Here is a 14,449-nt window from a genome sequence, read left to right as displayed (position 1 = left end):
AGACACAATTTCATTGCCTAATGACTTTACTTATGCATATTATTGCATTCTATTTTTATCAAGGTTAGATAAAGTGCAACTTGTAAACCTCAAAAGAATTAATTATTGTACATATTCGCCGCGTAATTTTAAGAAAAATAAAAAAATCTGTTTGATTATTGACATGTATGACTCACTTTTTCGTCTATGAAAATCAGTTTAGAATCCAAGTAAGGATTTAAATTAATCTGAAAAGGTGTCAGACACACTTTAAAATTCACAAAATGTAATTTCTGACTAGAGTTAATTTGTCATAGTAGGAGTAGGTAAAATTATGTTTTGCAAGTATAACAACTGTACGAAAAAATATATAAAAAACAGTGTAAAATATACGTATAAGTTATAACTTTAAGGACGTAAAGATAAATACAAACAATGAAATCTGTGAAGATCTTCAAACTTTTTTCGATTGTTGTCTTCAAACTATTTACATCAATCAACTTCACCATTACAATCACCAACACCATTATCAGTTGCCACCATTATGACAGTTACCACGTACAACACCAACCATCTCAATCGTCACACCTATCACCAACTATTACCATCACCACTACCATTACAAACTATTTCCACTATCACCACTACCATTACGAACATAAGCATTTCATTCTCTTTTAATCAAATAATGATTTTATTTTATTTTTTAAATTGAAAAAAATATTATTATTATTTTTTTAATATCTTAAATGAAATTATATTTTGAGTAAAATAAGTAGAGGCATTTAAGTAGGGTCCACTTGTTTCTTTCATCATCCCTTCGTTTCCGCGTTAAAGAAGAAGGACGACCGAAAGCACTGAACATTGAAGAATCTTTCTTCTTTGCTAATATTCACGCGTTTATTTTTCTCTCTCTATATATTCTTACAGATTCCTTCATAAATTTCATCTTCTTTGATTTGTTGTTTGTTTAGATCTCTTTGAATTGAATTGTTAGGGTTGTTTGAATTTTTCTGCCATGGCTTCCAAGCGGATATTGAAGGAGCTTAAGGACCTTCAGAAAGATCCTCCTACTTCTTGTAGCGCTGGTAATCCTTTCTTCTGCTTAATTTATGTATTTATTTTTATGATTACAGATTAGTATGTGTGTGTATAGGGATTACGGAGTTTATGAGATTTGTAGTGTCTCTAATTTATTTGAATATTAACTTTAAAAAGTAGATTAATTATTTAGTGTTTGTATGAAATGGACATTATAGGGTGGGGTGAAAAGGATTCATTTAGCATGATCGTACATCCGATTAGGACGAGAACCTTGAGCTTCTTATAAGGTTTGAATAATCCTCCTCCCTTTGAGCTAGCTTCGGGGCGTGAGTTAGGTTTGAGGCTGTTTTGTCATGGCATCAGAGCTAGACCTATTGGGTTCGTTGTAAGTGCCTTCGGATTGTGCGGGCGGGTGTGGGGGTGAATATGCTTGTGGTCCTTGAATGTCATGCTCCGACCTGATAAAGAATGTCTATATCCGGGCGTGAGTGGAGAGTTGATGATAATGGTCCCACATCGGACCAGGACGAGAACCCCAGACTCCCTATAAGACTTGAGTAATCCTCCTCCTTTTGAGTTATCTTTTAGGCTATGAGTTAGGCTTAAGGACTAGTATGTCATGGTATCAAAAGCAGACCTATTGGGTCCAATCCTCTGCATTGTGTGGGCGTTGTGAATATGCTCCCGGTCTTTGAATGTCATGCTCCGACCGGATAAAGAATGTCTGGATCTGGACATGAAGGGGAGTTAATGATGATGATTCCACCGAACGAGAACCTTGTCCTTCTTATAAGGCTTGGGTAATCATCCTTCCTTTGAGCTAGCTTTTGGGGTGTGAGTTAGGCGCAAGGTTTCATTTGTCCGTCCCCAACTAATTTTTGTTGATTATATATGTTTGTGATCTAATATATCCCTGTGTAAAGTTTTATTTAGCTATTTTTGTTTTGTAATTTTCATTTGGCTTCTAGTTGATCTCTGGTATCTCAATGCACATGGGTCTATTGTTGTATATAGGTATCTAATCTCATATTTGTTTCACATACAACGGTGACAGACTATACATGATGAATTATGGTTGTGAATAATAACTAATAATCCTCAGCCAAAAAGTTTGTGGGTTTCGGGATGCCTACTTATGCTCTTGGATCTACGTATCAACTGTTGAATAATGATCTCTTTGTCAAGTGTAAATTGTGAATAGTTGATGTAACATGCCTAATAAACATGTATATACTTCTATCGGGTTATGTTGTAAACTAGAAGGAAATGTAAGTTATTCAAAAAAAGAGGAAATTTTGAAGGAAAATGTAAGTCAAATAATCTGTTCTGTGTTGTAGTTTTCTCTGTCGAGTATATCCTTTTCTGAAAATATGATACTTCAAACTAGATACTTTAATCTCCAATTTTTTGGCTATCTACCTTGTCTTGGGGTGTTAACAATCCTTAGTTACCAATCAGAGTTATGGTTTTTGTGTCAAAGGCCGCCATCAGATCAACTAATACCAAAGTGTGTGGTTGTTCGATTTATATCTTTACTTAGAGGATGTGATGTGTATTATTGTCTCTGTGAGGCAGTGTAGTACCGTGCGGATGGTGCGGTTACTGGTTGGGTATTTGTAACCTGTAAACTTAGTTCAATAAGCCATCTTGCTTCAGTCAGTTGTATTCTAGCTCCAAAAGAGCTATTCTGACTCCGAGGGTCTAAGACCTTGTCTCTATTTGACTCCTTGTGAAATCAGGTTCCTTTACCTTTTCAAAATATTAAATGGATATTAGCTTTTTATCTTGTGCAGAGAAAACAGCAAAGATATCTTGGCAGACTGCACTCTCTGATTTTAATAGAGATACTAAAGCTTTTCTAGTGGTTTTGTGTTGTCCATCATCTAAGCTTCTTTTAGGTTACTCTTTTGATAGTATTACAACGCATGTCAAAAGCGAGAACCTGTGGCACGAAAATATTTAGACGTGAAGGCTTTGTCTTATTTGTTTCTCTTGACAGAACTTGTGTAAAGCCTGATTAATTTTGCCAGTAATTGCCTGATTGGTGGATCCATGATTGAATATTATTTCATCATGCACTCTGTTCACTCCTCCAAGTTTCCTAGTGTTAGTACCTAATGTCATCTAGTCGATGCCTTTTGGGATCTTTCTATTTGAATCCGAGCCTTGTGATAATAGATAGTCCCTGTCAAGACGTCCTGCAGATGTGTCTTTGGCTGGGTTGTGATTCCTTGTTTGTGTGATGGAAATTATTGCATGCTACTTTTTCCATTATAGGAGGGTGTAGTTTCTTTCAAGTCTAAGGGTAGAGTATCTTAGCAATGAACGTGTTCTTGCATTTCTTTTCTTAGGGCATACACTACGTCACTCATCATTTCATTTTTTTAACTTCCTAAACTTTTGGTGCAATGTTACAGGCCCCGTCGGAGAGGACATGTTTCACTGGCAAGCTACGATCATGGGCCCTCCAGATAGTCCTTATGCTGGGGGTGTATTTTTAGTCACTATTCATTTTCCTCCTGATTATCCATTTAAACCTCCTAAGGTAATGAGATGGTTGCAGATTTCTTTTGTGAGTTGATGTCTCCCTCGATTGATTTGTGCTGTGAGCAGATACTTATTTATCTAGTTATGTTGGAGCATAATTTTGGATTGTTGAATGTTTCCGATGTAGCTTTTGATAAAAATATTAAAAGTTGGTAATTTGGTGCATACTTTTGGGCCATTTCCCACTGAAGCCCATAGGAAAAGTTAGTCTCTGTGGTTGACTGATCCTGTGTCACCGATGGAGCCTTTACTGGTTTAGTTATTTTAAGTTTCTTATATAAGTTGAGATGCTAAGATTTCGAAATTGATTTGTCATGTTGTTGAGGTTTAAACTATTAAAAAAGGGCACAACTATATAGAAGCTGTGTTGTTTTTTATATGTTTTTTTTTCTTTGATATTTTTGGTTCCAGATAAGGCGATGAAAGAGGTCCTCTTGTTCATTCTTATCAATTATAGAGTTAAGCTAACTAAAATTTTGTTGAGAATATATTTGGTAACTCCAGATAAACATCTCATATATAAACATTGTGAGAAACAATAGGATGATATTTTCAGAAGAACGAACAATAGGATGATCAATTTGGGCTTCAGTACATCTTGTACTGATTCTTGGAGTGCATTATTGTTTATATTTTTAGCTTGTTAATTGTATTGTCCTAGTTGATGTGAATGTTCTTAAATCTGTGGTTAAATCTTTGCAGGTTGCTTTTAGGACAAAAGTTTTCCATCCAAATATTAATAGCAATGGCAGTATATGCTTGGACATATTGAAGGAGCAATGGAGCCCTGCCTTGACTATTTCCAAGGTTCCTTCTTACCTTACAACCTAGTTTGTTTTTTAAATTTTTTAGAAAATAATCGGGGCAAATATAATGATTGATACAGTTCAATATTATCTACATAAAACCCTTTAGCTGGATTTTGCTAAGAATATATTCATGTCTTCGTTGTTCCGATTGAATCATGCTTTTCTACAGAATGGAATCTTGCCATGTTAAACTTTCACAATGTTTGTGTACATTGTCTATGTTTCTTAAGGTGGGAAATGTTTCTGTATTATCTTTAGGTTTTGCTTTCAATATGCTCACTCTTGACGGATCCAAACCCCGATGATCCCCTGGTGCCTGAGATTGCTCATATGTACAAGACAGACAGGGTAAAATATGAATCAGCTGCCCGGAGTTGGACCCAGAAGTATGCTATGGGTTAAAACAGTTCCTACGAGTGCTTGAATTTGTGTAAAAAGAATGAATGTGTCCGTCTCTGTCCTCTACCTTCCATCAACATAAGTGTAGAATAGCATTAAACAAAGCCTCTGGAGGAAAGGCGATGCTTTGAATTTGTTTACATAGATAGATATACTAATATTTGAACAAATCTGGGAAGTGTTTGTTTATTTGGTTTAGGATTTGTAACATTTGGTTTCACCAATCTATTTCATGTAAAACTGTTCACTAATTGTCTTTATGAATTCCATACTGTCTTCATTATTTTGGATATCTATTATAAGTTTAAAAGTTTTGAATTGAAGCCTGAAATATTCCTCGTTATTTCCTGCGTTTCAGTTATCACGTTAGCTGGTTATGGTTGTTCCCCTTGTTTGGTATGTTATGTTATGTTTCCCTTATTATTTTTCATGTCCTATTTACTTCTGTTTTGGTTTTTTAGCTGCACTGCTGTTTGTTACTCGAGTCGAGGTCTTTTGGAAATAGCCTCTCTACATCCTCGAAGTAGTTTAAATTCGGAATTTGTCTCTAATGACACTTTACAAACATTTATCATTGAACCATGCGTCTTAGCTAGTTGTTTCCAATTTTATGATAAGTTGGCATCTTGGAGGACCACCATCCAACCATATATGGTTAGTGAGACATGAATAATCTATATACTCACTGCTCTTCTTTAAAATTTGCAGTAGCTTGCAAACCATATAGAAAAGGTAAACCGCACTGGGTGAGCCCTTGGAGACGAACCCAAAAGATTCGAGAACTAGATTAAACTATTGTAAATAAGAAATTTCGAATTTGAGACCTCTATTATGAAAGTCCTCGTTCTTTCTCTATTCAAAGATGTGAACTCTCTTGAATAGAGAACTAGATTAACCGCTATCACACCTTTTTATTGAAATTATTTGAGATACCTCTTGATGGAAATAGGAGAAGGAGCAACCACAAACACAATATATATATATAAATATATAATTTCATGTTATGTTATTATAATTACCAATAATACATTAAAGAATTTGTTAATACAACCCATGTTTGTACTTTCTAATTCCCACTCACATTGTAAACTAAAAGATAAAATAAATAAATAAACAAATTTAGACCTAATTTAAAATAATATTTCATAGAGGAATTTAGAAGGTGTAGGCAGAAGCATCCATAGGGTGAATAAGATAAGTAAGAACTAAAGCCAGCAACATCAACACATACGCAATTCCTTGATCAATTGTTGTTCCTGCAAATTGTAAATGATTTCAAAAAAATGCAACTATCAACTTTAAGTTATGGCTCGAGTTTAACTTTTATATACTAACAATATTAATTAGAACTTTTATGCTATCAAATTTTGTAACAGTATGATTCAATGCTTTGAAATTTGTAGGAAATCCTTAGCTATTCTGTCACTAAAAGACTTCTAGCTAATTAAATTTTCTTTAAAATGTCTACTAAATGAGATTAACATGAACTTTTTGTTATTTAGCTACGAAATTTTGTCAGTATGATTGAAAAAATGAGAATAGTAGAACATACCATCACTGGTAGGTGCAGGAGCAGGTGCAAACTCTTGAGCTTGTGTAAAGGGAACAATAGTGACCAATGCCACAACAAAGATGGTCAATCCAACAACTACTCTAGACAATGCCATTATCACAAAAATTCAAAATCAAGATTGACCCTTCCTTGGCACCTAAGAAAATTAAAAAAGATGAAAATTAAAGATTGATTGTAGTTGATATTGGAGAGGAAAGAGGTTTATATATATGTAAAACTATTGTACTATATATTATATTATAAATATAAATATTTCTTTAATGTAATTATATTATTATTCTTTGGTACCGGCGGTCCATTCTTGAATTATATGGGGTCTATCATATAGTATGATGCTTTGTAAACCATGTGCCGCCTACTTCTCTCCACTCTGTCAAACTTTGTCTTTTGTTATTCCTTTTCCATAATAAGTGCCCCTCTTATCCTTTATTTTGTGTTCGCTTTGTTTCAATTTATATGGCGATATTTTATTTTTATTTAAAAATATAACGATGTTTGAAAATAGGGAGATCGATAAAGGTTTACATTTGATGTTTTATGTGATAAAATATTTCATTGAGCTTTGAAGACAAGTTTTATAGAGTGAAAATCAGAACAAATATGTTTTACTGGGTTGGACACCAACTAAAAACTCTACATGTTCAAAAAGATATAGATAATAGAAATGAGGATTCTTAGATGAATATGTGGGCATACTAGGAGAGACAAGATTAGGAATGAAGATATATCTGGCAAGGTTGGAGTGACTTTCTAGGTGGACAAGATGAGGAATATATATGAGATTGAGATGGTTTGGACATGTGAAGAGGAGGAGTGTTGATGTCCTAGTGAGGATATGCAAGAGGTGGACTGCGATCCATAGGTCTAAGGAGAGGTAAAGCTGAAGAAAGAATTAAGAGAGATAATTAGACACGACATAACACATCTTCAGTTTGAGGAAAGAATTAGAGAGAGATACTTAGACATGACACAACACATCTTAAGCTCGAGGAAATAATTAGTAACTTTACACGTCTTCCATTTTGTCTTTCCTAGTAAAAAATGAACTTCTATATTAAGTGGTTCCAAATAAGTCATATTATTAAGAGTAAATCAAAGTGTTAATTTAGAATAGTTTTCGATAGATATGTCAATATTTTTATTGAAATACATTGAAAATAAAATATGTCATAGTGTTGACAGTAAGGAAAAAAAAGGAAGAGAGTAGTTAGTTCTAAAAGTTAGTTATTAAGTCTTGGAAAAATATCTCTCTATATAAGAGAGTCTTGTGAGTAATTGTAGTTATGTTTTTCCAGAATATATTTTCTCTAATAGAAAAGATATAGAATTGCTCTTCTCTTCTCCTCTTCCCCTCTGTCCCTCTTCTCCTTTCGATCAGTTCTGGAAACTATTGTTCCTAAGAACAATTTCATGGTATCAGAGCCTTCGAGTTAGAGTATCTAGAAAAAATCGACGATCTTACAATTGAAAGTTCAATTGAAGTGTAAAGCCAGAGTCAAGATCAGCGATCTTGAAGAATTGGAACAATGGTGGGTACTGAAAGTTCAACCACAGGGACGACTGGTCTAGGTGGGATTCAATCCTCTGTTCAAGGTGGAATGCAACCTAATGTGATCGATTACAATCATCCACTATTCCTCAATCCATCAGATGTGAGTGGTGCCCAGATCATATCGTTTCAACTCACAGGTATTGAGAATTACTCAATCTGGCATAGATCCATACCAGTGGCTTTGTTAGGAAGAAATAAATTGGGTATGATAGATGGAACTTGTACTAAAGATAAGTTTCCTAGTGAATTGGGGAATAATTGGGAGAGGGTAAATGCAGTAGTGTTATCTTGGATAATGAATTTTGTTGCTAAAGAGTTGCTTGGGGGTATAATGTATACATCTATAGCAAAAGAAGTGTGGGATGATCTATATGAGAGGTTTCATAAAATTGATGATGTGAGAACCTTTAATCTGCATAAGAATATAGCCTCCCTGTCTCAAGAAAATATGTCTGTGTGTGCATATTTTTCAAAACTGAAAGATTTGTGGGATGAGTTCAAAGCACTTGTTCCTGCACCAAACTGTGAATGTGATAAGTCTAAAGATTTTGTGGTGCATCTTCAGAAATTGAAATTGTTTCAGTTCTTAATGGGATTAAATGAGTCATATCTTCAAGCAAGAAGTCAAATATTGCTTATGAGTCATTTGCCTTCAGTAAATCAAGCTTATGCTATGATTGTAAGTGATGAAAGTCATAAGGCAGTAGCTACAAGTGTTGGAGTATTGGGAGTTAGGCCAGGTGCACAGTTGAGAGATTATGAAGTAGCTATGTATTCAAGAAATCAGGGACAAAGGCTTAATAAAAACTCTAATGTTCAGTGTGACTTTTGCAAGTTAAAGGGTCACACCAAGGAGAATTGTTGGAAGTTAATTGGCTACCCTCCTAATTTCAAAACCAAGAGAAATCAAAGAATAGAAAGTGGTGTTGCCTATAATGTAGTGGCTGGTCAGTCTAGTGAACAATGCTCTCAAGTAAAGGCAAGGACATGTGATCAAGAAGATTTTGAAGTGCAGATGTCTATGATAAGCCAGATAGGTAAAGCAGTTTTCACACAAGAGCAATACAATCAGATTCTAAAGATGATCCACACTAGCAGTACATCAACACAGGAGACTGAGGCAGCAGATGCGGCTAATGTCGCAGGTATAAGCAGTGCTTTTCTAGCTTGTTCTAAGTCACAACAGTGGATAATAGATACAGGAGCTACGCATCATATAGTGTCTGAATTAGGTCTGCTTGATAAGTCGTCTGTGGTAAAGTCTGAAAAAGTTAAGAGGGTCTGTCTTCCTAATGGTGATACAACTATAGTTTCTAGTGTAGGGAAAAGTTGTTTGACAAAAGGAAACAATATTTCTAATGTATTGCATATTCCTCAGTTCAATTATAATCTACTCTCAGTGTCCAAGGTGACTAGAGAGTGGCAGTGCTCAGTAAGTTTTTTCCTTGATTTTTATGTGTTCCAGGATCTCTACACTGGGAAGGTGAGAGCAATTGGAAGAGCTAATGGTGGTTTGTATTTCCTGGCTGATCAGATAAATAAAAAGGCAACTAGTTGTGGAAACAATGAAGTATTAACTACTAATACTATGGAGAAGAAACAAGCAGAAGTGGACTTATGGCATAGGAGGTTTGGACATGTATCTTCTAATGTACTCAAAAGAATTTTGTCTGTTAAGAAGTCTTTGGCTATAGAGGATAGAATAAAACAATGCTCTGTATGTCTTAGTGCAAAGCAGACTAGGTTGTTATTTCCTTCTAGCAATATTAAAACTACTTGTTGCTTTGATCTTGTGCATATGGACTTGTGGGGGCCTTATAGAATTCCCACTATAAATGGAAATAGATATTTTTTGACAGTTGTTGATGATTTCAGCAGAATGACTTGGGTATTTTTGTTGAAATTAAAGTCTGATGTGTATGTTCAAATTCAGCAATTTGTTAGTTATGTGCAGACTCAGTTTCATAAGGTAATAAAGGTTGTAAGAACCGATAATGGCTCTGAGTTTTTGAACTCATTGTGCAATAGTTTCTTTAAAACACTAGGGATTATTCATCAGACAACCTGTGCCTACACTCCACAACAAAATGGAGTGGCTGAGAGAAAACACAGGCACATTTTAGAGGTCACAAGAGCACTAAGGTTACAAGGGGAAATTCTAATAAAGTTCTGGGGATATTGTGTATTGGCAGCTGTGTATATTATAAATAGGTTACCAAGTTCAGTTATTCATTATCAAACTCCTTATGAAAGGTTGTATGGAAAGAAACCTAATTGTGATCATCTTAAAGTGGTGGGGTGCTTGTGCTATGCTAAGGTTGTGAATGAGCATGACATGTTGTTGTCTAGAACAATGTCCACTATCCTTATGGGGTTTTCTAATACTCAGAAGGGATATGTGTTGTATGATATGGTAAGTGATGTTTTTTTTATAAGTAGAGATGTATCGTTTAGAGAAGATGTGTTTCCATTTAAAGAAAAGAATAAGGTCCCTCAAGAGCCTCAATATATATTTCCTTTGAGTGGACAACCATATGAGTTAACTGACACAACCACAAGTGGAGATTCAGTGAAGGTTGTTCCTGACATAAGGAATAAGATTTCTGATACTACAAGTTCACAAGGTGCAGTCTCAGATTGTCAGCATGAACAACATGAGGTGACACAAAATGATACAAGTAGTTCACAAAGAGTGCAAGACCAGAGGAAGTCAACTAGAGAGAGGAAGACACCAGTTTGGATGACTGATTTTGTGTCCTTAAACATTCACAAAGAAGTTCCCTATGCCTTATCAAAGTATGTGTCTTATGGAAGGTTTGATCAAAGAGTATATGGCATGTGTAGCAGCCTCTTCCTCAGTCACTGAGCCAACTACTTACTTAGAAGCAAGTAAAGATCCAAGATGGATACAAGCTATGAAAGATGAAATAGAAGCTTTGAGTTACAATCATACTTGGGATGTGGTTAGTCTACCTAAAGGCAAGAAATCAATTGGTTGCCGATGGGTGTACAAAGTAAAGTATAAGGCTTCAGGTGAGGTAAAGAGATTTAAAGCTAGGCTAGTTGCAAAAGGGTATAATCAAAGAGCAGGAATAGACTTTAAAAAGACTTTCTCTCCAATGGTGAAGATGAAAACAGTAAGAATAGTGCTAGCAACTGTAGCAAGGAAAAAATGGTATATCTATCAAATGGATGTCTATAATGCTTTTCTAAATGGTGATTTGACTAATGAAATATATATGGACCTGCCTCAGGGATTTGCAAGCCAGGGGTAGAATATGGTGTGTAGACTAGTCAAATCCTTATATGGATTAAAGCAGGCTCCTAGGCAATAGAATACAAAGTTGTCAGAGGCATTGGTGAGGTTTGATTTTGTTCAGAGTCAGTATGATCCTTCTTTGTATGTTAAGAAGACAACTGAAAGAGTCACACTTGTGTTAGTAGACGTAGATGATATGTTGATCACTGGGGATAGTTTGAAACTGATAGAGGAAACAAAAGTCACTTTGCAGCAAGCTTTCAAGATGAAAGATTTTGGAGAATTAAGGTTCTTTCTTAAGACTAGTCAAATCCTTATATGGATTAAAGCAGGCTCCTAGGCAATAGAATACAAAGTTGTCAGAGGCATTGGTGAGGTTTGATTTTGTTCAGAGTCAGTATGATCCTTCTTTGTATGTTAAGAAGACAACTGAAAGAGTCACACTTGTGTTAGTAGACGTAGATGATATGTTGATCACTGGGGATAGTTTGAAACTGATAGAGGAAACAAAAGTCACTTTGCAGCAAGCTTTCAAGATGAAAGATTTTGGAGAATTAAGGTTCTTTCTTAGTATTGAATTTGCAAGATCCAACAAAGGAATTCTAATGTATCAAAGAAAATATACATTGGAACTGTTATATGAGTTGGGGTTAAGAGCAGCTAAACCTATTGTCACTCCAATAGACTATAACCTGAAACTCACTTCAAAACAGTTTGATGATCATGTAAAAACCATGAAATCAGGTGATGATCCTCCTACTGATCAAATGGCATATCAGAGGTTAATTGGGAAGCTTCTCTATCTAACAATGACTAGACCTGATATAGCTTTTAGTGTGCAAACTTTAAGTCAGTTTCTACAAGATCCTAAGAAGTCACATATGAAAGCTGCACTTAGAGTGATGAGGTATGTTAAAAATCAACCAGGGTTGGGAATTCTCCTATCTAGTAGTTCAGAAGAAAAGATTAGTGCATATTGTGATGCTAACTGGGCAGCTTGTCCACAAACTAGAAGATCTGTAACTGGTTATTTTGTAAAACTATGAGATTCACTAGTGTTTTGGAAGTTAAAAAAACAGACTACAGTTTCCAGGAGTTCTGTAAAGGCAGAGTTCAGGAGCCTTACAATAGTTGTAGCAGAATTGGTGTGGATACTAGGTTTGATGAAGGAAATTGAATGTGAGGTAACACTTCCGGTAAGTGTCTTCAGTGACAGTAAGTCTACAATGCAAATAGCAGCAAATCATGTATATCATGAGAGGACAAAACACATTGATGTTGATTGTTATTTCATCAGAGAAAAACTGCTTCAAGGAATGTTGACTACAAACTACATTCCAACACAACAACAACCAGCAGACATGTTTACTAAGGGGCTTACTAGAGTCCAGTATACCTTTCTTATGTCTAATCTAGGAATGTGTGATATATTCTCCCCTTCCTAGCTTGAGGGGGAGTGTTGAGAGTAAGGAAAAAAAAGGAAGAGAGTAGTTAGTTCTAAAAGTTAGCTATAACTAACTTTTAGGTAGTTAAGTCTTGGAAAAATATCTCTCTATATAAGAGAGTCTTGTGTGTAATTGTAGTTAAGTTTCTCCAGAATATATTTTCTCTAATAGAAGAGATACATAATTACTCTTCTCTTCTCCTCTTCTCCTCTGTTCCTCTTCTCCTTTCGATCAGTTCTGGAAACTATTGTTCCTAAGAACAATTTCACATAGAAATTAGGGCAGATGCGCTAATTGATTAGACACAATTTAAAATATTGGTATCAATAAAATAAGTAATCTTTGAAGTAATGATTCAAAGTTAGCTTAATAACAGAACATCATCAATAATTAAATTAGAATAATTTGATGAATTTATATCATTGGAGAGCTTGAAAAATTGTTTTAAAAAAGATGAAATTATGCGTTTTCTTTTATTTTTGTTAACAAGGAAGATTTTTTTTAAATGACAATTGAATAGTAGCAACTTTAGGGATGTGTATACGGAGAAAAATATATTACAATTTTTTACTAGTTGAGGTTAAGTTAAGGTATTTATATATTATGAGTAAATTAAACTCACATTGTTAGTTTGAAAGTTATATTAGCTGACGATTAATTATTTTTAACGTGTCTAATTTAATTTTAGTGGGATAGGGCATAAATGTAATGGGATAGGGGGATGAGTCTATTTGTCACACACTCACATGTATTATTATGGTTATTTTATATTATTACATTACGTGTGAAGCTATTACAAGACTACATCCCAACAAAAAAAATCTTCTTATCAATTCTTTTGCAATGACAAAGTAATAAAGTTGAATTGCATCTATAAACAACTAGTTTTATTGTTAATTCTCTATTATAAATAAAAAGAAATCATGTTAAATAACTAGTTTTATTTTCTTTGGGAAATTTTAGTAGCTAGTTGGTTGACTGACTACTTGAACTCCCACTTATTGTTGAGAGCATGATTTTCCGCATTGTAATTTTCTTTTCATTTTCTCGAGACTTCTTTTTTTTAAAAAAATTATATTAATTTTTAATATATAAACACTAAATTAAAAACTATAAAAAGATGGCAGTGTGATACATTAAAGTTGGTAATAGCTAACGGCTATACTTTTTTAATAACATTCAAACTTAAAAAATTATAAAGTAACTAAGTAAAAAATCATTAAAAAAAAATTTAAAAGGAAAGACTTTATCTCACTCTTGCCCCACAATTCTTATCTTCGATAGTACTCAATTAATTAGATTATATAAAAGTATTTTGATTAAGAATAACATTTTTTATTTATATATCAAATTAAGAAAATAAATTTAAAAAATAATTATTTTCTAAAAAGTTATTTTTCATGAAAAACATTTTCTTTCTTAGCCAACACAATTCAAGAGATTCTGATTATTCTTATTTTTTGCACTTTGTGAATATTTATGATCCAACTAAAAGAATAAAAAACAGTTAAAAGCAATCCAATTAAGATTAACGGATATTAATATTTTTGAATTGGGAGAACTACCAACTAACACCTCAATTCTCATCAACTAATTAATTCGTATTTTAAAATTGGTGCATTTGAATGTTTCAATATTAGTAATCTAGTTGTTATGTATTGACCTATTCAATAAGTATTGCTAAATGATTGAGTCCATTATTTGAAGGTGGAAAATTTAATTTTCTTAATAAAAAATTAAATTTTTATTGGACTAAAAAATTTAGTCCAAATTCTTAAACTTTTAAAATATCTATACTATTCAGCATAGAATACACGTACAACACACGTATTCAAGAACAAA

The 14,449-nt window shown here is 33.9% G+C and overlaps 2 protein-coding genes across 2 annotated transcripts; both read left to right on the top strand.

The window, feature by feature from the left end:
- The first annotated feature begins 823 nt into the window (after positions 1-823).
- Positions 824-5,101, top strand: LOC102593935 (ubiquitin-conjugating enzyme E2 28-like). The gene is made up of 4 exons (XM_006358583.2): positions 824-1,067; positions 3,441-3,568; positions 4,273-4,377; positions 4,638-5,101. The coding sequence occupies exons 1-4, from the start codon at positions 998-1,000 to the stop codon at positions 4,779-4,781; spliced, it is 447 nt and encodes a 148-aa protein (XP_006358645.1). The 5' UTR covers positions 824-997; the 3' UTR covers positions 4,782-5,101.
- Positions 5,102-7,657: 2,556 nt separating this feature from the next.
- Positions 7,658-9,527, top strand: LOC107062864 (uncharacterized). Its single transcript, XM_015314028.1, has 2 exons — positions 7,658-9,048; positions 9,369-9,527. The coding sequence occupies exons 1-2, from the start codon at positions 7,878-7,880 to the stop codon at positions 9,407-9,409; spliced, it is 1,212 nt and encodes a 403-aa protein (XP_015169514.1). The 5' UTR covers positions 7,658-7,877; the 3' UTR covers positions 9,410-9,527.
- Positions 9,528-14,449: the final 4,922 nt, after the last annotated feature.

The sequence above is a fragment of the Solanum tuberosum genome, unplaced genomic scaffold (assembly GCF_000226075.1).
Source record: "Solanum tuberosum cultivar DM 1-3 516 R44 unplaced genomic scaffold, SolTub_3.0 scf00267, whole genome shotgun sequence".
Lineage (NCBI taxonomy): Eukaryota > Viridiplantae > Streptophyta > Magnoliopsida > Solanales > Solanaceae > Solanum > Solanum tuberosum.
Note: the sequence above shows the minus strand (reverse complement) of the source record. Positions and strands in the feature narration are given on the sequence as shown.